This window comes from Plectropomus leopardus, chromosome 9 (genome assembly GCF_008729295.1).
Source record: "Plectropomus leopardus isolate mb chromosome 9, YSFRI_Pleo_2.0, whole genome shotgun sequence".
NCBI lineage: Eukaryota > Metazoa > Chordata > Actinopteri > Perciformes > Serranidae > Plectropomus > Plectropomus leopardus.
This window is the reverse complement of record NC_056471.1, coordinates 9,425,266-9,449,937: the sequence shown is the minus strand read 5'-3', so window position 1 is coordinate 9,449,937 and position 24,672 is coordinate 9,425,266. Positions and strand designations below refer to the sequence as shown.

Sequence of the window (24,672 nt, the reverse complement as noted above, 5' to 3'; positions counted from 1 at the left end):
ACCACACAATTCAGCCATCTCCCTTAATTGGCAGATATACCGTAGGCTCTCATAGCCTTCTCTCGCAGCAATCTTTTTGTCTCTGAAGATAGACAGAGATGGAAAGATGCTATCACAAGTAATCAGAGAATAAAGAGGAACTTTGAAGAGAGAGTTTCAATTATTCCGCCTGGATGGGAGAGGAGTCGCATGTATTGTTCTTCCTCTTGAAAAAACACAATTTTTCCAAACACTAGGCAGTGAAATCATAGATATTATTACATATGTTCCAAACCTACATGTTTACTGTGCCACTGTGTGTAAAAGTAAACAGTCATGCCTGCATAATAAGCTACAAATGCGTGTCCTTTTAATGACAGTGATATTAGAATTTCAGTTAATCGTGTGCTTTCAAGTTGAAGTAGTGAATCTTATGGAAATCAACCATTGTACTATGCTACCTTTGTAGGAGGAGGTTATAATAGAATATTGTTGGCCTTTCGCTCTCTGCTCTGTGGTCAGATGCATTTAAATGTCAGCACTGTTTCCTGCCTTTTCAGAAACAGGCTTGAAATAGGAAACACAAATGCCAGGCTGGCTCCTATTACCTGCCGCCTCGGTTTGTATCTGCGGCTCATTGTTTACGCCAGACTTTAATGGATCGCATTCAAATAATGCTCGTGATTCAGGTCTGATTTATAACAATAGATGCCATAATTGTACACTGATGGTTCCTAATGAATTTCATTTTATTGATACTCGTGCTTATGATGATGCATGTGCAGTTCATTGTTGTATATTAGATTACTCCAGTAGAGTTTGCCATCGGCCAACAGTGTAAAAAAGTTATTTCCTGGCTGTTGTGAGGTTTTATGGTATCTTCTTCATGTCTTTCCACAGTGGATGTACGCCAATCAGCCAAAAAATTAAAACCACTGGTGAAGTGAGTAACATTAGTGATCTTGTTACAGTGCAAGGGTCTGCTGGGAAACCTTCGGTCCTGGCATTTATATGGATGCCACTTGATGTGCTCCACCAACCCAGACACTATCGTGGACCCTAAGTAACCCCTCTTATGGCAATGGCACTCCATGATTGCAGTGGCCTCCTCAGCTGGACAATGCACCATGCCACACCACAAAAACTGCTCAGGAATTGCTTAAGAAAAATGACAAGCACTCAAGGTGTTGACCTGGCCTCCAGATCCCAATCTGATCAAGTATTTGTGGGATGCTCAGGTACCCCAGAAGTACCCCTGATCCACAATGGGGCCTTCTTGGGTCAGACTTGGCTCTGACCTGTCGAGGCATCCACACAGGACCTCTGGTGGGTGTCCTGTAGTGTCTTACACCAGGGCATTCGCGGCAGAGGCTTTGAGACCTGTGGGCTGTAAGGTGTGATATCAGCATGTCCCACGGATGCTCAGTCAGATTGGGATCTACTGAATTTGGAGGCAAGGGCAACACCTTGTCCTCTTGTTCGTGTTTGTCAAGTCATTCCTCAGCAGTTTCTGTGGCGTGGCATGGTGCATTGTCCTGCTGTGCTGTTTCCATGAGGGGGGTACACGACATCTATTGCATGATTTTCCATCTTGGAAGAGGGATTCCTAAGTTGTTCCTCCTGAGATTCCTCCTGAGTTCCAAGGACAGAGGGATGTGGTATGCTGTAAAGCCCTTTGAGACAAATTGTGATTTGTGATATCTGGTTTCATAAATAAAATTAATAATGGTGTACTTGGTCTGCACTGGTGTTTGGGTGGGTGGAGAGCATCAAGTGGCATCCTCATGAATACTATAACCCAACTTTTCCCAGTCTTCACCTGTCAGTTTTAGTTTCAGGTTTTAATGTTTTGGCTGATCAGTGTATACAGTACCTTGGCCTTTGGAACAGAAATGTGTTCTCAGCACCTTAGTCACTTTAGTCTTTTAAAGCCTTTATTAAGTATGCACAATAAAAATGTTAATGTGTTGCCTAAATTCCCCCTAAACAACCGACTCTTCACTTAACACTGTTTGTGTGTTTTCGTATCATGTGTTTTATTTTATTCATGTTTAACTCCCTGTCCATTTCAGATGGCCTCATGGACTGTGTGGACCCAGACTGTTGCGAGCAGCTGAGCTGCAACTCTGACCCCCTGTGTCACGGCTCGGCTGACCCCTTGGCCCTGTTGCAGCAGAGCCCGCTGCCCCCCACCACCCCCCCCCCGCCCAGCCGCGCACACACCCACAGCTTCTACCGCCGCATACGTTTCCTCCTTGGCAAAACAGCCACACACACACTCCCTGGAGAGGTGCCCTTTGATACCAGGTATTGTATACTCTTTGTTTGCCTGGATCCGTGTGTGCATGCCAATACCTTCATGTATTTGTTTTGCATGTCTGTGTCCTTGAGTTGTCCTCTTACATAGTATGTAGGAAGACATGGCAAGTAGATAATGAAGTAAAAACATCTGTATTAATGAGATGAATCGTCCATTGGCCATTATTTGTTTAATGAGTGTGTGTTTGCATGTAAATGAGGCTTTTCATGTGCTCACATGCCTGTGCTTAGTGATCTGTGTTCCCCTGGATATTAGCAGTCACACTGCGCAGCATCGTCCTCCGGTATCAGTGTCAGGCCACAACTGCAGAGTATTTGTTTGTTACGTATTCATGTGTCATTCAGTTACACCAGTCATAAAGGTGTCCCCATTAATTTTTCAGTGGCCTCTCAGTACGATGTAAGAGAGAAAATACATCTCACCGGCAAGATGATGACCTAGAAAGTTTGAATGGAAACACAAAGTGATCCCTCTGAAAAATGGCAAAGTGCCTTTTTTTCTCCCCTGGTTTACTTGTCGAATAAACAAATAAATTAATTATGTGGCAGTTTTTTGTCAGAGGGGAAATCGATGGTAGCTTTCAGGACAGGAGTAACAAACGGGGCAATGCAGCCACCCGGAGAAACCTCTCCATCCGTCATTTATCCTTCTTCTGGAGTAACAGATAGGCTCCATCAATGAATGTGTGTGCATATGTGTGTGTGCAACACATGCGTCTGTCCTGATCTGTCTTCATTTGACCAGTTCAGCGATTATTCCAGATTTGAGCAGTGTATTTCACACTTTACCCACAATATCAAGATGAATATTTCAAAATAGTCTGGATGTGACTGATGGTTTAAGGTCTATTTAAAGAGCTACACAGCCTTCTTTGCTGCAGGTACCACTGTCACTGTAATATAAACATGATGTGGAAGTTTTGTTTTTTATATGACAGGGTGTTGAAAGGTTTTACTGTGGGTGAAGCTATATTTATGGTCCTTGTATCCTGGCAATCTCTGGCAGATTTCTCTGTGCAAAAGACGGGAATTGTACTGTGCAGAATAACTGCAGTTGCTTTTTCTTCGCACACAAGGTCGTTTGGCTAGTGCGTCACAATATGCCTCTGTCTCTTCAAACAATCATTATGTTCTCCATCATTGTAAACCTGTCATCTCTGCCTCTCTCTGTGCATCTCTCTCGCATGCTCCCTCCCTGCTTCCCGCCTTTGTTTTTCCAGTCGGGTGGCTGTGATTCGAGGTAGCGTCGCGTTGCAGGACGGCTCTCCTCTGGTTGGAGTCAACATCACCTTCCCACAGCATCCAGAGTATGGTTTCACTATCAGTAGGCAGGATGGCAGGTACAGACATCAATGCACAAAATACACAAAATAAATGTTTTGTTTTTTCCTTGTGCTCCAATCTTACTCTGTCTTTGTGTCATATAACTCTAGTTTTGACCTGGTGACCTTGGGCGCCATGTCCATGACCTTGATGTTCCAGCGCCCACCCTTCCTGCCACAGACACGCACCATTTGGACACCAAACAACAACTTCCTGGTTCTGGATCAGGTGACCATGTCCAGGGAGGAAGTTCAAGCTCCTAAATGTGACATAAGGAGCGTTTTGAGTCCCTACCCGCTGGTCCTGCCCTATCCGCTTCCCAGATACACTGGAGCATGTGCAGAGAAGGGGCCAGCAGTACCTGAGCTACAGGTACAAAACTACTTACAAGGGTAGTTTGAATTTTTTGAAGTGGGATTGTATGATTTACTCATTTATGGTTGGTGTGTTACCTACAGTAGACAATGGTCAGCAAGCCCCCAGTTTGGAGGCTAGGAGACAGACTGCTGTGGACGGGGGCAGCAGCAAACATATTTTAGCTATCTGAAAAAAAAAAAAAAACTCAAAGTGTATGCTATTTTTTAACAATATTTTCATGGCTTTACTTTACCATCAGACAGCCCTTTCCAACTGAAGCCGTTATGTCCCTATCTTCGAAGCCAGATTCCATTGACAAAAAACAGTAAATTTACTTTGCAGAACACCAGAGCTGCTGGTTTACTGCTACTTCCATCATATTAGTTGTTGTTAATGTGTGACTTTGGTGATTTAAATGGTTAGTTGTGATTTGCTAAAGTCACACAGTAACACAACAAACTAATATAATGGAGGCAACAGTAGAGCAGCAACTCTGGTGTTCTGCAAGGTAAAATTACTTTTTATATCAATGGAGTCTGGTGTATTTGATGATTGCATAGGTAACAGCTTCAGTTCCCCTGTCTCACAGTAAGGTAAAGTGGTGAAAATATTGTTAACACAGCATACACTTAAACTGATAATGTTTTTTTTTAGGTGGTTAAAATAAGTTTTGCTGCTGCCCCTCCCCACAGCAGTTCATTGCTTAGCTTCGGTGGCGGTACTTGTGACTGCTTCTCCAAACAGGGGGCGTGCCAGCCGCTATCTACTGTAGGTAATACACTGAATTTTGGATAGTACGTAAGTAAGTACTTTATACAACCACACTTTTAAAAAATCTGAATTATCCCCTTAAATTCAATATAAAATGTAACAAATCACTGCTTCTTGTCTACAGATGACAGGCAGAAAGAATAAAGCTTCAACTCAATTTGTTACAGCTCAGCATCAAACCAACCTGGTCTCACAGGATTTTGTAAATTTAGCTCGATTCGTATTTGCATCATGCAAATAAGGAATGAGCAAAATGCAAATTTGTACTCCATCCATATACTTTCCCACCACGAAAGCAAATTAGGTGGCTGAAAGTCAGGTGTGGAGGTCAGACTGGTGATTATATATTTACCCTCTGTCGTGACTCCAAAGATGCTTTTTTTTTCCCCGGTGACCAAAACCTCACCCTGACCTAATTTCAGCTCCAACTAAAATTCTCGGTACACAGAAAGTTGTTTTCTTGTTACCTGGACACAAGATAGACCGCAGAAAATGTCACATCCAATATGTGCCATGATCACAAGATCCTTTTTGTGGCAGAAGAAAGAGATGTTTTTTCTCTGAATATTATCTTTCATATCCACAGCACATCATCTGCACAGGTTCAAGCTCATTTTACAAAATCAGACGAGATTGGGAATGAACAGATTGTCAAAATAAGGGAACATTTTATCCTTATAACAAATAACACCTGACGACAAACAGGCGGTGAGAAAATAAATAGAAAAGAACAATACTTAGTGTTCACGGTGAGCTTAGTGACACCCACTGTGTTCACCTGTGTTAAGAAATAGAATCAAAGCCTTTAGACTTTTGATGAAAATGTGTCAGAGATAGTCGTCCTCGAGATAATTTGATTTAGGGTAATCAATGACTCAAACGGTATCTGATTTTAGCCATGAGAAATATTACAGTGGATGAATAAATGTTTGCTGCACCAGCTTGTTTACTGTTTATCAGAGAGATGAGTTCGGCTTTTTATTCATTTATGTCTGGCAGGTAGAGGATTTATGATTATTTTTTTTAAACTTAATTTTCTGTTAAAGAAAACCCTCATGTCACAGGCAGATGTCATCATTCAGAGTTCATTCATTAAAAAGTAATTTTTAAGAAAGAAACATCATGTTCTTCATTAAAATGTTCATTCTTATGATTATTATTGTAATGTAGCTAACACTTGCTGCACCTCACCATGAGAGCAATTTCTTGCTGTACCTGTCAGAAGTCCAAGTTAGCTCATTTTACACATTCAAAGTGATGATGTTACACCTTTCTGTCTAATGTTATCTCATTTATCTCCTTCCGTCACCTGTATTTCTCATCCTGCTTTCCCTTTGTTTTTCATAGGCGGTGCAGGAAGAAGTTTCAATCCCAGGAGCCTTTACGAAGCTGAACTATTTGAGTACCCGTGCTGCAGGCTACCTCTCCCTGCTGAGAATCCTTCTCACACCTCCCTCCCCTCTGTCCCCTATCTCCCCACTGGGAAGTCTGTCCAAGGTGCATGTCCGTGCATCCGTCCAGGGAAGGTTGTACCAGCGCTGGTATCCCGCTGGGCCTGGCCTGGTCCACAGGCTGGTGTGGAACAAGACTGATGTTTATGGCCAGGAGGTCTGGGGCCTCACTCATGCTACTGGTAGGTAGAATATAAATTATTATGAGCCTCATTTCAAATGTTTCCTTATTTTAATTAAATAAGAGAACAGTAAGGAAACATCAGTGCACACAGTCATTGACAGCTCTCTGTGGTAGTCCCAGTGGCAAGACTATTTCACAGCTGTGTGTGTTTTTAATCTTATGATTCTATTTTTCATCCTGGTGTGTGTCAGTGTTTTGTCATATAAGCTACTAGATGCCTAAATTCCCCTCGGGAATAATTAAGTATTTATCTCTTTACATACTTTACATACTTGGTGTTCCCAGGGTTTAAAGGAGGACTTCATATTCAAATTGACTATTTGTATGTCACTTGCTCACCCCTTGTTATGTTGAATTTGTGACAAAAAGTTTGTTTTTCATGCATGACTCCACAGTGAACAAAAGATTAACAAAAACAGAGAAAATTCTCAATACATCGAGGTTAAAGGGGACCACGCTTAACTACAGCAAAGCTATATCAAAACATCTGGTAAGAAACTCTCACACAACTTGATACAACATAATAGAAGTATCATTCATCCAGTCGTATGCTCAGTACTAACCAAATCTTTGCCAAAATCTTACTGTTTAAAACACGTCCATATAAACAGTCTCAGGCAAGGATGAGTAGTACACAGGGGCAGCAGTTGCGTTTGTATTTTGGTCAGTCGAATGTACACGCAGAGTTCAAATACTTACAGGCTCAATACTTGTATCTCAGTGGTACTTACCTCCTTAAATATGGGTTGAATAAAACTTTTTAAACATAAATAAGTGATACTTAGATTATACTGCAAGAGTTTTGTTAGAGTTTGTAAACAGATGTTTTGATGGAGTTTTGCTGAATTTTCACCACAAAACTTTCCTTGTTTTTGGATTCTTCAATCACAATGGAGGGATGTGAAAGTGGTGTTAATTGGTGGATTTGCAAAAGTTAAAGCGAGACAGACTAGCTGCCCCCCCCCCCCCCCCCTCCTTTTGCCGTCTTTATTCTAAGCTAAGCTTATTTTTCCTTGCTCTCACTGCATAATTTATGCATGTACGTGGGAATGGTATAGATCTTCTCATCAAACCCTCAACAAGACAACCAATAAGCACACTTCTCATAATATATATATATATATCTATTCCTTGAGACGGGGCTAAGGTGTCCGAGGGAAAATTCATTTTTAACAGCTTGGTCTTACTGACATTGTATTTCTAGACATAACAGCTGAGAGATACAGTGAAAAGTCTTCAGACCAGATGCATACTAAAAAAAAAAAAAGAATATACAATGGATTACCACTTTTCAACCCTTTAAAATAAGATGTTTTGGATAACTCTGTCAGACATTCAAATCTAACAAAACTAGAACAGAAATTGTATCATCATCTCTATTAACACTAAGGCTGATTGGAAGTTGTCCTGTAAGTGATTGACCACTCAGCAGGTAATCAACCAGTTGCTAATGGGCAGTCTCTCGCTGTGCAATGAGAGATTGAAGATTGCCTTTGAGAACTGTAGATTTACCAGCATGTTTGGAAGTTTTCACTGTAGTTCAAATACAATTAGTCAGATAATTCAAAACGTGTAATGAGTGAATTGGGAAGCAGCTCATGCGGACAGGTGAACAGTGAGCAGTTTAGACTGCACCGCCTTTCCAAGACCCTCAGACAGCAAAGAAGACTGGAACGGTATTCAGAAGACAGAATGGAAAGGTGGATGGCCCGACAAATACAGTGAAGAGTAACTGGCAGTAAAGATATCATCTGCAGTGGCAGGGAGATTGCCCTTCCTGACAGTTTTGACAGAACTGGCTCTATGGAGAAAAATGTGTGCATGTGCAAAATACAAATATGCGCATGGAAAGTTTGCAAGGAATGAGGCCCATTGTCTCTTTTTTCCCACCTGATGTCCTCTCTCACCTGTGCACAAAAAGATATACTGGATGTAAAACTGTTAGTGTTATTGCACCCTCCGTTCATTATGGCAAAAAAATAGCCATTTTAAAGATGCCATCGAGGCTTAAACTTGTGAACTTTCTATCTGTCATTTGCGAGATAATGTTTCTGCTCTCTGTGCTCGTCGCTTTTTTTAGCGGAAGGTTGTAGACAAACACTGGAGCTGCGAGAGAGAGCTTTCCATAAGCACTGAGATATCGCAGGCATACCAGAAGCTTTGTCCACTCGAGTGTATGGTCTCGTACAAAGATTGCATCTCTCCATCCCTCGGCTTTCTCTCTCCTCCTGATCCAGCCCCACTTCTCCTTATCTCTTATAGCTGCATTTCATCTGCTAGAGCTCTCTCCCCTGATCTTTCACCTTTCTCAGCTCCTATGATCCTGTCTTTTTTTTTTCTTTGTTTGCCCCGTTTTGCTGAACCACCTCCCTCCCTGCCCTTCTTACCCCCTTCACTCGCCTCCCATCTTCTTCTACCCTCACTGTGTTTCCTGTGTTTCTGTCCTCGACTGACTTCCCCTTTTCTTCTCTTCCCTGCTTGTTATTTCCTCCATTCTCTCTGATCTCCCTTGTTGCTTCTGTCCTGTCTTCCCCTGCCCTCCCTTGTTCTCTCTTCTCATGTTTTCCCCTGATCCTTCCCTCTCTATACTTCCTGGCATGTGCTGGAACATATTTTCAGCAGGGGAGGGGGCTGCCCTGGATACGTGCATTCACGCAACAGCTTACGTGCACACGCCCGTTTATGTTTAGAAGAAACAACTGACAGATTTAGTACATTCTCTATAGTGAAGTCAGAAAAATTGCATGGAAATATTAGGGCAGGATACGTATCAAGGTTTTTTTTTTCCGATGGTGGGTTTGTTGTTGCACAAGAACACCATGACTTATTTTTCATGAACTCATCATTGCCAGATCACAGTGTGGCACGCCCTGCCCACTGCATAAAGAGCGTGCCAAACCCACTTTTGGTAATTTTGCGGCCAGGCTTCTTTGGCACACCTGTGGCGCACTTGGGAAGAGGGTGGGATCAGAAAGAATACATTATCATACATTATAGGAGGGTGCATTAGAGGCTGTGACAACCATAGCCAATCATATTCATTACTTTCATCCCCCTTTTATCAGAGAGCTCTTCCCTGCATGATGCACCGACAGTTTGAGAAACCGGTGGAGAGTTTCCCTCAGAGGAAACTTGCTGTTCTCTGGGACCTGCAGGGCTTTAAATACGAATACAGCAGCTCAAATATAATACAATGAGCACTGGATTCCCTTCTGTGGGCATGTTAATGACGCAGTGGTCACCTTTTTTATGTGTTATAGTGTGCAATTTTATTTGTCATCACAATGATCCATACAGTAAACATCAACACTTAAATACCATTATAGTGTAAACAATTTGAAAGTTTTTAATTTGCGGTGTGCTTTTTTTTCCCTGAGTTATTTTTAAAGTTTGCAGAAATAATTGCTTGGAACAAAATTGTTACCTCTTCAGTCTTCATATTGCCATAAACGTGATTCTGGTAATGATCCACAAATAAATTAGGGTTTTAAAAATCAACCGTCTCTATCATATCATGTTGCTCACCACAGCCCCATGTCTGCCTGTAGTGTAATTACAAACCTATTCAGGCGACACTTTTGCCACACGTATTTAAAAAAGATGAGGCAGGCAGCCGTTACCCCAGTTTCATTGTGTTTTGAATAGAAAACACAGAGTGAAAGACTGGCAGGAACGGACCGTCCTGGGGGAGTTATTAGTGGAGAGAGAAGTTTTAAATGATCCATAATTTTCCTGGAACTGTTTGAATGCGTCCTTCTCCAACAGGCCTGTTGATTTGCAGTAGAAACTGTGGAATAATTAATCATAATAACAAATTTTATGTGCACATGAGCACGGCAGCATCTGTGGTTATTTTGCAACAGTGTGATGCTTTTTTTATAAAACCAGTCGGTCTGCTGAGCATAATTGTGGCTTGACAGTGTGCACCATCACTTTAGTGAGAGACTGCTAGGGACAAATTGGCTCGATTTCTCTAGAAAATATAGGGAAAAAGGCATTGAACAACTTGGCAAGAAATGTAGAAAATTCCATTTTTTTAAAAATATATATAACTATGAATTTTATAATATATATTAAAATACAATACAGGAGACACATATGTAACATATAAAATAAATACGATTGGAAACTATATATAAGATTTTACATGAAAAAGCTAAGAAAAAATGCACAGAAAACTACATTATAACTATCATAATTATATAAAATTATATAATTAAAATGATGTTACATTATTGTCATCACTTTATGCATTTTTTTTTTAGGTTATTTCTGAATTTGCTTTCGACTTTCCTTTTATTTTTTAAGATAATTGCCTTGTACTTTTTTTAAAATTAATTACTTGAAATTTTGGGTAATTTCTTACTTATTTTCTTAATGCTTTCTCCAAAGTTTTTAAAATACATCAAGTTAATTTAATCAGGTTTCAAAGGGTTAAAGGCAAGAACTTCCTAGCTACATGTCTTCAATAGAGCTGATAAAAATCACTCATTAATCGTTTGCATTAGTGCCATTACCAGAATAAAACTTTTTTCTGTGTCATCACGTCATCCGTTTTTAAAAATCGTAGAATAACAGTGGAAAGCGAACAAAACTTGAATGAAGGGGTGTTGTGTGATTTCAGATGAGATTGTGCGGATGTGTTTTGACAAATAAAGTGACCAAAATGTTATGGTACACAAACATGATGAGCTGTCGACCTGCTTGGAGCAGGCGGGTGCCATCAAGATTGCAGTGCACAGCTAGACTGGCACTGCTACACCCTCTACAGAACCTCTCCTCCCACTGCGGCGCACAGAGAGTCACTTAGATACCAACATAAAGCTCAACAATTCAGTTTCAATAAAGTAAGAAAACACTGGATTTACAGGATGAAATCTACCATGCAGTGTAAAAAGCACTAAGTTCTGCATAAATGTGCCTGGTGATATACAGATAACATGCAGCCTGACGCTTACTGTGTGTCCCTTTTTTTCCCATAAAGCCTATTTTAATTGAGAAATATGCTTCCTTATGTTATTTTCTGTGCTGCTATTTTTCGGTGGACAGTTAATGTTGATCAGCACCTCTAAATGTTAAGCTGAAGTGAAGTTCCGCAGTCACATCTGCACACCTTAGTAGAAAACCATTTTATCCTTCAAATTTACCATGTTTTTTACCACATACTGGGGAGCTTTAGGCCCTTACAGCCCCCCACTCCCCTTTCCGCACTAATGAATCCTGGTGCTTTGTTGTTACAACAACACAGACACACACACGCAGCCGCCAACGTGTGTGCTTTCACACACACTCCATGTGCTCACACATAGCCAGAGAGAGCAAGAGAAAAAGAGATCATGCTCTGTTTGCTGGGGTGAACACATTGCCTGAGGCTTCAGCAGAGGGGAATGAAAGCTTTCACCTGTGAGATATTGAGTGTGCGTTTATGTACTGCACGTGTATTGTTTGTGAGAGAGTGTGTACATGTGTGTGTCGTTTCTTGTAATATAGCTACAGTAATATTCAGTTGTGAAGCAGTTCTCAAAACACTGACACTTTCCCTTTGAGATTGCTTTGCCCGTTTTGTCCTGGAAAAGCCTTGTTCCTCAAATGAAATCAGTTTTATTGTAGGTTTTTTTCTTTTCTTTTTTTCTTTTTTTTTTGCGGGACAATGTCCCTGCTGACTGCAATGTATTTATGGCAACCTTTTGATGCATTTTCATAAGGATGGATTGATTTCCAGGCCATGAAACAGGCTCTTCAAGGGGGGTGCAATGTGACTTCAAGGGTCAAAAACTACACAACTCGAATATGTTAAATTTAAAGACACTCATTTTTATTTTAATTCAATATAAATTTAAACTCAGTGCCCCTCAGTTCTTTCTGTCCTTCAAAAACTCCAAATCACAAGCCTATCAGAGCTGAAGACAGACAGAATTGAAACAAATGAACCTTTTGAATGAACTTAAGCGGCAGTTCCTCGACTAAGAACTTTTGTCCAACACTATACGGTTTCTTTTTCTCTTTTACAATCCCCAGCGTCCCAAATTACCCATTATTTTCCCTCCCCAATCACTTTATCGATTGTAGCATTGAGTTGGAGATTTAAGTTAGCCCCGTGTGGCTGCTGAGAGTTTCTCTCCACGTTAAAGGGAATCTCCTGAGTGTGTACATTATGTGAGCGCCCCTACTTAGGTATTCCACCATCTCTACTGGTCTTTGTGCTGGCTTTGCTCCCCAGTTCCCCTTGAGTGCCCATCCATTCACATGCATGTTGCTTTACAATAAAGAAAGGGAAAGATCAGTGCCAGCAGTGATTGACGACGACAAGTAGTCTTCTACCATGTTTGTGTCAGACACGTCAAGCTGTCCTCACTGTACAGTATGTCATTATCTTAATTTAAGCAATGTTTTATTTTTTAACAATATGACTGTATTTGAACTCCTACTGCTTTAATTATACGGTACATTATAGAGTGTTTTTTCATTTCGTACATTACATAAAACAACAGTAAAATGTTTAAAACATTGTGTTACATAAGGAGAGATATAATTACCACTTTATATTCAGGTTAAACTCCTCCATAGTAAAAAGTGAGTTTTAATGAAAGCCTTGTTCACCAGCCACTCAAAGCAATATAAAACTGGGAATGCGCTTTTAAAAGGCTTTACTTATGAACTACTGAGTGTTATTTCAAGACCACAGAGAATAATCACCCAACTCTGCAGGTCCTCTCAGCTTGACGCTTTAGTGTCTTTCAGCTCATTATTTTGATTTTCCAGCCAACAAACATCATCAAAGTTGTTTCTAGACACAGCAGGCTGCTGTTTTCTTTGCAAAAGCTCTGATGAACTCACCACACTCAATCCTAGCATCAAACGACAGTAAGACAAAGTTAGCAACTAGCTTGTGAATGAAGCCTTTAACTGCTAAACAGCCAGATATTTAGTAACCAAAAGAAGAATGAATATTAAACATCTGTCAGTTGATCAAAAGCATGACTCTAAATAAATGCTAGTGTTGCTCTGTGTCTACTTTTTTTGTCAGTAAGCAACTGTTTTCCAACAAGGTGACTATAAGGGGATAATATGTCAGTGTTGTGCATTAAGTTTGTTCTGCTGGGTCCAAGTGGCCAAAAAATTGAATGCAGCTTTAAACAAAATGCAGCCATGGAACCTTGTCAGCTTTCTGTGAAATTTTCCGTTTAAGCCTAATAAGGTTGAATTATAGTGATTTAGCAAACACTATAACAATCACAATTTAGATGTAACGTTAGGTGTTTGTTATTGTTTGTTTGAGTCTACGTTGGCAGGTGTACATGTTTTTCCAAATCCCTTTTGAATGTTACTGACAACAGCCCCATGGACTATTTGTTTAACGGTAATAAGGTACCAATGGTGTCTGTTAATACATGAGTGGAGCTCCTCAGTCCCAACTTACTTAATGTTAGTTCCTGATGGTTCCATTTTCTTTATGCTAAACTACTATAAGCATGGCTGATACAATTTGGAATTAAACCATTTGCCTGAGGGGAGAGATGTTTCAAAGCAGAGTGAGGAAGGTGTGGGTTTTTTTCTTGTGCCATGAACTGATGTCCTCCTTACATTACTTTTGTAGAAGGAAGATTACATTAATTCTGTAATGGATTTTTCCCTATGTCCTTATGCCAAAATGTCTTTAAAGCCACATTATACAACTGATATTTATTTGATTCCCCTTCCATCTTTGTCACTTTTTTTAAGCCTGATGAGTTTTCATTCCTGCTCAAGTATTCCACAGTAAAACAATATTCCATTAGGCGTTACAAAAAAAATGCTTTCAAAAATTTACCAAAGCAAGACTACACAGAAGCATTATTAAGAAAATGGAAATACTTAATTTGTTATAAATTACTGGAGCATAATAGCTCACTTCAGATATATATATTATAGTATATTATGCTATTGGGTATTTTTTTTTATCAGAATGTATGTAGCCACTGGTAGAGGTAGAGCTCATTTAAATACTTTTACTGGTGTTGGGTGATGTCATCTGTAATAAAGTGTCTCATAAGCTAATCATACGTTTTCTTTTAATTAAAAAAATATTCTTCACTCTTCAGCATAACAAGTAACTTGCTGTCAGATTGATGTATTGGAGTTAGAATAGACAGTACAAAAATCCTTTGGAATTGTACTTGAATAAATGCAATCAGTTAATTCCCACCAAGACTGTTGACTTGTAGCATAATTTTCTTTCTGTATGCATGTGTGATTGTGTGATTCAGAATAACATGTATGTAAGTGTATTTTTGTGTTTACATGTTTTCAAGAACTCCCACGGCTTTGTCACCTGCTGCCTTTTAAACGTATTCCAAGTCTGAAGTGGTAAATTACTGTCGAAGCATATTTAATCCTGCCAAGCCATAAAAAAAAAAGCTGTTGATAGTTGTTAGTTGTAGTGGGAAGCTGCACAGCGTATCATTACAACTAAGAGGCCAAGCAGCTAATTCTAGGGCTCCTTCATGAAGACGGGCTCCTCCTGATTACGCCTCCACTTCTCACTGATCTCTCTCTCAAACACACACACTGATGAGGTCTCGCCACAGGCCTTTCATCTGTCTCACCACTCAATACAGTATAGTTTTGAGAGAGAGATGGGCAATGTGTGTGCCTGTATGTAAAGTCTGGCTGTCGAGTTCTGTACAAATACCACTACATACATTCATTTTGCCACATAGACTGTAGTGTTAGACACAGCAGATCTACAGCACATCATTATTACTGTGAATAACTCTTGGCCCTCCTCTGTGTGTTTTGCTTTTCAGTGTCTGTTGGTTACGAGTATGAGTCATGTCCCGGCGTTATCCAATGGGAGAGGAGGACTGCTCTGATGCAGGGATTTGAAACTGGTCCCCTCAAATCTGGGAGGGTGGTCTCTGGACAAACACCATGCCCTCAACATACGCAGTGGTGAGAACAAACAAATATAAATGTGCTCTGTTTTTTTTTCATATTTTTGTCTGGTGTTGCTTTTGACATAACGAGGATAGCTGTCACACCTTATTTTCAAATGCAAAAATTGAACCAAATTGATTTTTTTTTTTTCCTTGAGAAGTGACACTAAAATTTATTTGAAGCTTCCTTTGACTAAATAACATGCAATGTCCCCCCCCCCCCCCCCCCCCCCCAAAAAAAATACTAAAGGGATCAAATTTTTTTTGTATTTTTATTCAACTTTATTTGACATTCACAAAAGACTATGTAAAATCTCACAGAATGAGAAAAATGTAAAGGATAACACAATAAGTCAAAGGTTTTCCATTTGATTTCCATCGAGGTCCATGATACAAAGATAGCAAGGACTCCAGGTAACTAGTACCCCTTTTCCACCAATATTTGCACATATATTCAGTTCTTTTAACTCATTGAGTGCCAGCCCTGTTATATAATGGAAAGTTGCTTGTGCCAGAGTGCACAGAATATTTTGTACAAAGACTCTGAAAACACCAAATAGCTCAAATGAAAGAAGACATTCTCCTTTCTTCTTTCATTTGAGCTATTTGGTGAAAAAACGTTTGTTTGCACCTTGTTCCATTCTTGATTTATCTGAAGTTGAATAGAGGCTAGTTTCATCAAAAATACCACTTTTTTTTTCTAGAAAACTGAGAAAAATGCATTTTTGTGAAAGGGAGTCTATCAAGCAAAACAGTGATTTGAATGTTATAATTTTGCCTTCAATGACATAAAATACATCTGAAAATTGTATTACAAATGTGTGTAAATGTGTAAATATGCAAAGTACAGCACAATGCAACAAATAATGGCCCCAGTTCAGAGAGAGAAACCCCACAAAATAAAACCGGAGTCCTATTCCATTATTCCTACCTGCAGTATTCGGGCGACCGGGCCTGCTTTGTACGACACTGGCCACTTCACCCTCGCCGTTTTTGGGGGGGCATTTTATGCCAATATTGAATTGATGTAGCTCCGTTGCTGTAGTTTCAAATCACCTCCGTACAGATCACTCTGCTCTCTGATACCGGCTACTCCACTTCATGCTTTGATCTACCGTCTTTTGTACTACAACTACGAATCCTAGCAGCCCCAAAATTACACACAGGGAGCGTGAGAGCATCCTCTTGTGTCAGCCGCCGAAAACACATTTTGACGTATATATACGTCAATGGCACTCAAGCGTTGGCTTTTGAATGATGTATGGCACTCAATGAGTTAAAGACAGGAAAACCGGCTTCAAATAGGCTATAGACTCCTTTCCCATTGCCACTAGACCAGGGCTGTGTACATGGCTCTGCAGCAGACAAGTATGCATTTTTCCTGATGTGTCAGGTTTGACATCACAGATGGTCTGGAGAACAGATTTGAAAACAGTAGAAAGCAGCATGGAGGCCAGTAAATATGTTACCGTGGTTACTTTTTATACATGTCTTACTTATTAAGTTTACCTTTCAAATTTGGTGCAGTTTTTTGTAATACTATACTACATTTTCAACAAAGCAACACCAACCCCCCGCCCCCCCAAAAAAGCTTTCAATTTGAATTTCATCTCCATAACATTCAAATTTTTTTTAGTAAATGTGGGATGATCACACTAGAGAATTCCAATAACATTAGATATTGTTTGAGTTGTAAGTCCAACACTCAAAAACTCTGTTTTGTAAGGGTGTTGTGGGTGTGCTTTGATCAGCAAAACGCCACAACTGTCATCATATTTAGATTAAAATATTGCTAAATCCTGTTTGGTGCAGAGAAGTAAGTGACACATTTTTCTAAAAACTCCCACCGGCTTTAGTGCAGTGAGAGACAGTCAGACAAGGACCAAAAAAAAATCTGTCATGTGAAATAACCAAAACTTCAAACTCTGGCTGAAGTTGTTCAAGTAGGACCCTATCACCCATTATAAGAGCCTGGTTGAGACATTGTGTTTTTTCAAGGCATTTAACATGTCTCAAAAATAATGGTTGCCAGGTTGCCATTGGCTGTGGCAACTGCTTTTTTTTTTTTTTTTTTTTTTTACAAATAAAAAAAAAACAGGAATTGCAAACTGCAAAATGTGCACCTCAAAATAGATACTTTTAAAATGATTGTTGCATTAGAGATATGTAATGCTAAATATTGCTGTTACAGTCAGAACTGAAAGCAGAAAACGCTGCGTGTGACAACGCTGCACTTGCATTGGTGCGATTACTTGCATGCACACAGACTTTACATTAGAGACTATGGCAAAGAAAATTAAGTTGCAATTCCAACTCAAATTCTGTAAGTATCAGATTAAACACAAACTACAAAGAATTTAGGTTAGGTTAATGTGATAAAACTTTTCATCAACATTTTCATTATTAAGCTGATGTATAACTGCATAGTATCTTAATGACTCCAAATACAAGGTGACTTAAAATGCCAACTGTATTTTCAGCTTCAGCAGTCAAAAGCTGATGCCTTGTTGAACCCTGCTCTGAGTTTTTTCTTGCATTCGTCCCTCCCCAGGAATCCTTCACAAGGGAAATGGGGAGAACATCTTCCTCTCCCAGCAGCCTCCTGTTATCAGCACTGTGATGGGGAATGGTTTCTACCGCAGCGTCCCCTGCGGTCCGAGCTGCAGCGGTGCCGCTCGGGATATGATGCTGTTTGCACCTGTGGCCCTAGCCAGCGGCCCCGACGGCTCCCTGTACGTGGGGGACTTCAACTTCATCCGCAGGGTCCACCCTGATGGATACACCAGGACCATACTGGAACTCAAGTGAGCATCCTGATCCTGTTGTGTATGCATGCGATAAGAGTAGAGTGATCTTGATAGGGATCTCCCACAGCGGGGAGCAGTGGGATTTTGAGCATCGGATTGACTTTAGCACAATTAGAACAAAATTAGCTCGGCTGATATGGGTTAGTATGGCATTAGCTCTGGTTGGCATCTGCGGTTGTGATCTGTTTGATCTCAACCGAAAACATTCTGAAGTTTGTCTTCATGCAAAAGCAGAGTGTGTGAGGTTCAGACATCACAGACTCTAATCTACCTCTTTAGGATGTGAGAGCAGCTGAAAGTCTTTGCTGTGAAACAAAGATATTTTTTTCTGTGGATTATGACGATGATATCTCCTACTGCGCTGCAGGCACTACATTCTCTATTTCTGTATTTTCTCAAGCGTAGAATCTCGATGGGATTGCACAGTCATTTGTCCTGTAAAGTGTTCTCCTTATGTAACTTTACTCTCTCATTCTCCGTTATTATTGTATCTCTGACTAATATTTCTGGTTCAGACGGAGGTTTCATAGTGTCTGTATTTGATACTTCCCTGTCCACTGGGAGGAAATGCCAAAAAGCTTCCTGTTTAGGTTAATATTTAATGCGAAACAATACAGCCGTCTAAATCAACCCTAATCTCACTTTATGAGGAGAAAATTGACTCATTGTAGCCTATGAAATTCTGAGTGACTCTCGTTAGTATCACAAATGATTGTTTTAACTTTCTCTTTTCTCCTTTTTAAACGCTCCTTTATGGCCTATTATCAGGAACCGGGACACCAGACACAGGTGAGAACTAGTGATTAACACCTCCTTTTATATTCCTGTACAAAACACACACACACACACACACACACACACACACGCACACGCACACACACACACACACAAAGAAAATGTGTCAGGAGAAAAGACAGGCCATGTTGCAAAATGTCTCGCAGCACTTTATCTTGGTTTGTTGCTGCACATTGCATAATTAAAATTGACCTGACTTTCCCTCTTCTGACAAACACACCACGCCCCAAAATCTGCATAGACTCAGGTTGTAGTCAGATATATCAAATCCCCATTTAAATTTCACTAGGCGATATTAAATTTGTAAATTGGAAATCGGCCAAAATGTCAAGGATTTCATGTTTCAGAGGATTACTGGAAGTCTGTTTGGAGGATGCAGCAGTTCACTCACTTCCTGAGCCGGGCTAAAAGCCTGAGGCCTTGCATGACCCTGACATCGTCCCTGGCCCCGAGCCTTGATGGTGGTGTGAGCTCGATACACCATGTTCAACAGAAGATTAGACAGATGTTATAGGGTTTGTGTGTGGGTGTGGATGTTTGTGTGTCTGTGTGGATGTGCACCACTATCAGGGGTTATATCAAGCCGATTGTGTGTGTGTGTGTGTGGGTGGCGTGTGTGTTTCTGGGTGTTTGTGAGGGAGACAGAGAGGGTTTATCCGATTTGAAAAAAGAGAGGATTTTTCAAGATGCCATATCTCTAGCATGCCAAAGTTTCCAACCATGCAAAAAGGATAACCTGGCCGTGTGTTTGTGGTTGTGCTGTATGGGTGGGTGTGTATATGTGTATGCAAGCGTGAAAATGTAAACGTGCATGTGATGCACAAACCGTGATAAATTTCTTCTGTATAGCCTACATCAGTGATTCCCAACCAGGGGTACTTGTACCTCAGGCGATACTTCAGCAGTTGCCAGGGGGTATGCACGCAGTTTGTTAAGCAGCTCAACTAATTTGATGAAATAGTGTTTAAGTTTGAAAAGATACAGCCAGCCAGTCTGTTATAACACCCAAACACGGTGTGTTGCTTCTAAGAGTGCATGAAAACTAGTTAGCATTTGAGAACAAGTTAAAACAGCTAGCTAGTGTAAGTCGCACTGGATAATAGCTAATTGAATGAGCTGAAACAGTTATTTAAAAGTAATGGATAAAGGACGCTCTACCACAATACAGTGCAAACTTGTGTTGGAGGTGTAAACACAGGCTACAGGAGTTGAGAATCGCTTCTCACTCTGAATTATTGTCATTTCCTTCAGTGCCAGTTCATAACTTTGGTGAAGTGGTGTAGTGCAGGACTGGCTAAACTCTTATGTCATTAAAAATTATGACAGTAGTTCCATCTATATATATATATATATTTAATTATTGGAATTATTTGTTTATTGGAAGTTGAATTAATGATTTTCTTACAAGTAGTTATCTGCTAAACTGGTCTTCTTCAGGGCAAACAATTATACATGAGGAAAAATAGGGGTACTTAATACTGTAAAACAGGTCTAAAAATCATGTAATGCAATATTTTGCACAAAAGCGTACACTTTTATAAGTCGGTAGAATTATTGCCAGCCTTATTCCTATTACTGCCTTTATATTTCCTGTCTTATTTTAAAACAGAGCTTCTAACAAACAGAAGATCACTTATGACACTAAATAAGATGATAATTTTTTGCTGCATTTTAATTGTGCAAAGTTATTTTATCCCTGGACAGCTGACAGCATGGCTGATTGCATTCCTTCTTACTACAGCTCAGAATAACAAGAGACATCTGTGTGTCCATTACTGGAATTAAAAACCAAAGACAAAATAACATTCGGCTCCCGTAATTATAAACGCAACATTTCGGTCAGATAGGTCTCATAAGTCGTTAACTTCTTTTCCACTTTTTGCTTTAGTAGCAGCAACAGTCTGGCATTACTTTAAGTGTTTTTATGTGACGCATTCTTAGCAGTTCCTGTACTAAATAACCAGCTTCACAGTATAGGCATTAGGAGTTGCAGTCAGGTAAACATAAATGTTTCAAATTAACTGGTGGCCTTTCATTAATTCATTTGGGAATCAGTAAACATCAGCAGGCAATCTGTACTGACGATCCTTTAGTCCACAAAGCTCCAACTTCTGTTCATGGCGTGCTACAGCTTCTTGGATGACATTTACCAAAAAAGTGCCTTGTTAGTGTTTGCAGTTTTCACCTCCACCACTGATGTGTTCGCCTGGTGCTTGCACCTCCAACAGCATGGACTGATGCATGAAACTAAAAATAGTTAGTAAAAACAGTTAGCTTGAAATAATAAATGATAGGTAATGGTTAGAACAAAAAGAGTTGGAAAAACTAAAAAAAAGTATGATTAAAATAGATCGTTAAATGTGCTAGATAAACAGCTGAAATTGTTAGCTTTAAGAAATAGATAAATGGCTGAGATAGCTAAAAGTACCCTAATGGATAAACATTTGAAACAACTACCTAATAGTTATGTATTATTAATACTTAATAGTTATAGAATAAAGTCAAACTTTATTTTCTTTTAATTATTTTATTGGTTTTGGCTTAGGTGTACTTTTGCTGGCTAATTGGTTTTTGTATTATTTTATTTTGTTGGTTTTACTTGTGTGTTGTCATGTTTTATTTGTCCATTTGTCTTATTTTTTCTGTTTTTAGTTATTTTATTTATTTTTAATTCATGTTTATTATTCTCCTTTAATAGTATATTTTTAGTATTATTATTTTATTGAATATTACCTTTTGTAAATCAGTTCTGACACATTTTTTTTTTGTATCTCTTAGTGTTTTATTCTTCATTTTTATTATTATTTTTGAGGTTTTATTGTTAGTTTAATAGACTTTTATGCTCGGTTGCTGGCTTTGTTTTGTGCCTGCAACTGAAATTGATAGCTTGTTTTCTGAAATATTTTTGAATTAGTTTGCTAAAATGAATGTTTAACAGTTAAAGTCATGTTAAAAGTAATGAATAAACAGCTAACAAAGCTAAAAGTAACAAAGGTAAACAGATGAAACCACTCGCTAAAACCATGTTTGGAAATTAACTTTGACTGGTGCATTCTAAAATCTACCAGCCACTCAATAGATTACCATTGGGTTTTGGGGGGGGGGGGGGTTTGGCTGGTGAGTAAAAAAAATCTGGCAGTCACTTGCATATTTTCCAAGCATTTGGCTGGTGGCTGATGCTAATTTCCAACCATGGAATGAATAAATACTTGAAAAAGCTAAAAGTAAAACACTTGAAAATAGTTAGCCTGAAGTAATGACTAAATAGCTGAAATGCCAAGTTTCTGCCTCTCCAAGTGAAACTATTCAGCTGTATGAAAAATGTTATTCTGACATCCAATATTCTATTCACTTTGATATAATCAATTCATAAGAACACATCTGGACCATGACAGCTGGTGTAAATGAAAGGGCACTTCAGTTAATCTGACAGAGCTGTGGGGCACGTCAGATTAGGTTTACACTAGGCTGGGAACCCAGGTCTAAGTCTGTAGCAACTGTATTTTTCTGAAGGCACTTAGGATACCCTCTCTTCACCCTGGAGGTTTCTCCTTTAGTTCCTGCTTCCTCCTTTTTCTCCGCAGCAGCTTTTTACTGTTAGCAGCATGTTAGTGTTTCTCTTTTATTCTATACTATTGTTCTCCCAAGTCAAATGCATTAATTATTCATCCACATTCAGCTTTCAAAGCTTTTCACTCCACATTTTTTCCCAGCAAAGTGCCTATCAGCCAAGAGGGCTTCAAAACAAGGTGCTCTCCAAGGGAGACAATATGGGATATACTCAGTGTAAAACTATTGTCTATTCTTCCAGTGCTTCCCTTACCAATATATACTGGAGGAGAGGCCTGCCACGGCAAATAGACACCCAGAGTTAATGGTTTCATTCATTTGTTTTTTCAAATAAAAAAATATACCTTTGTAAAGTAATATACTTACGCTTAAAATAATGTCCCTTAATCATGTATAGTTTATTATTTTTTGTGAATGTCAGCGCTGTGGTATTATTATTCCAATAGATTTTTAAAAATCTTTTTATGGTTGTGTATCTTTTAAAGACCGCACATTACTCGCTTCAGTTGCAGCATACGGTGTTGCTGTAAAATATAGGTTTGAACACCATCATCTGGCGGCCAAGGCGATGCAGACGCTGCCTCTTGACCACCAGAGAAGCAAAGGACACTGACCTATTTAAAGATAGTGGTCAAGCTAGCCCTTACTCACATCTCTGTGGTCAAACCAGCTGTGGCTAAAGTTAGAGTGCGCCTGTATTCTGACCTTTTTGATAAATACATTGAAACGGCCCTGGATTCTCGAGTGGCTATGTCTACTTGTCAAAATAAGATATTAAATCAGAGTATATACAAAACACATAAGAAGGAGGCAGATGATTTGGATTGTATTCACAGGAATTATAAAACATAATGCCTGCTAGTATGTTCCCCACAAATTTCGACGGAGATTACTTTCTCCTTTGATTTTGGGTTGCAAGACAAACAAAAATCCTGATTTTTACTGTAGCAACATGGAGATTGGCCAAAATTGAGGTCCCAGGAGGAGAAAGTTCCCTACAATTTTATCTGAGAGCCCAGACAGTCGATTCAGAGAGACAGTCAAGAACAGCCAGATCACTATGTCTATCAACTCCGATCATTGTTTTCTTACTTTGTATGGAGGGAACAAGGGACACTAGAGTGGAATTGTTTGTGCTGTGGTTGTTATTGTTGTTCATTTCCCTTCCACTGGATAAATGTATTCAGAGCTGTGAGCGTCTAATTGAGAAAAAGACAGGGGAAGTGATTTGTAATCGGTTATATGCACCGTGCAATGCTTGTGGTAGCTTCAAGAGGCCGAACAAATATGATATGCTGCGCGGAACCGTGGCACACTTTGAAACTCTGTGAATAACTCTCTTAGGATCAAGTTTAAATTATGTATGTGCAGTTCAGTGCAGAGCTCTGTAAACAGTTATGCACTTAATGGACTCGATGACTGACAGCAGCCCTGCCTATGTTGCAAGTGTTTTTTGTTTTTTTTTTTTGTGGGTTGGGAGAAGGTTCAGGCTACTATCGGAAGTAAGCTTCCTCTTTAGAGTGAGGGCTGGTGAGGGCAAAATAGCCTTACAACGAACAACTGCCGTCCAAATAAAGCAGAAAATCATAGGAAGTAATTTGTTAAATAACAAGAAGGCTTTTAGCTCTGTTAAAAAGTGTATCTGCTAATTGCAGAAGAATGTGCAGAAGCATGACATTAGAAATATTTTTCTTGACATTGTAATTTCCTTTGCAAGACTTTTTCTTATTGAAAAAAGAAGAAAAAGGCATTTTTCACAGGGTGTCTTTGAGTTTAATTGGCAGGAAGCCTTTGACCAGACCCGGCTGACATTGGATTTCACGGTACAAAGTAATTGCTTGGATCTCAGTTAGTTACAATTTTCAAAGTGCAAAAATTCAAAATCTCGCTCACATTTTCCTTTTGCGATCACTATGTTCAAGTCACAATAATAGACCACGATAACCTGACATTATCTGAGGTTTTCTGTAATTAATAAACTGCAAGCTATATGTACAGAAGCAAGTCAAGCGTTCTCTGTACAGCTACATTCCCACAGTGTTGGCAGTCCTCCTACACAGAGTACACTATACTGTCAACATAAGGGTAAATGAAGTCACTGCTCATAATATGCTTTCTTAAGCCTGAGGACAAAAGACAGTTTTATTAAAACAGTATGAAAAGTACATAACTCTATAATATGTTCCTTCCTCCACACAACA

At 39.5% G+C, this 24,672-nt stretch overlaps 1 protein-coding gene across 1 annotated transcript in view; it reads left to right on the top strand.

Moving 5' to 3' along the window:
* tenm1 (teneurin transmembrane protein 1) overlaps positions 1-24,672 on the top strand; it is a 219,912-nt gene that overhangs the window by 134,377 nt on the left and 60,863 nt on the right. Inside the window, 8 exon segments of the mRNA XM_042493760.1 lie at positions 2,052-2,286; positions 3,519-3,638; positions 3,732-3,993; positions 6,097-6,382; positions 15,171-15,250; positions 15,252-15,315; positions 17,851-18,103; positions 18,875-18,895. Coding sequence (XP_042349694.1) covers positions 2,052-2,286; positions 3,519-3,638; positions 3,732-3,993; positions 6,097-6,382; positions 15,171-15,250; positions 15,252-15,315; positions 17,851-18,103; positions 18,875-18,895 — 1,321 coding nt within the window.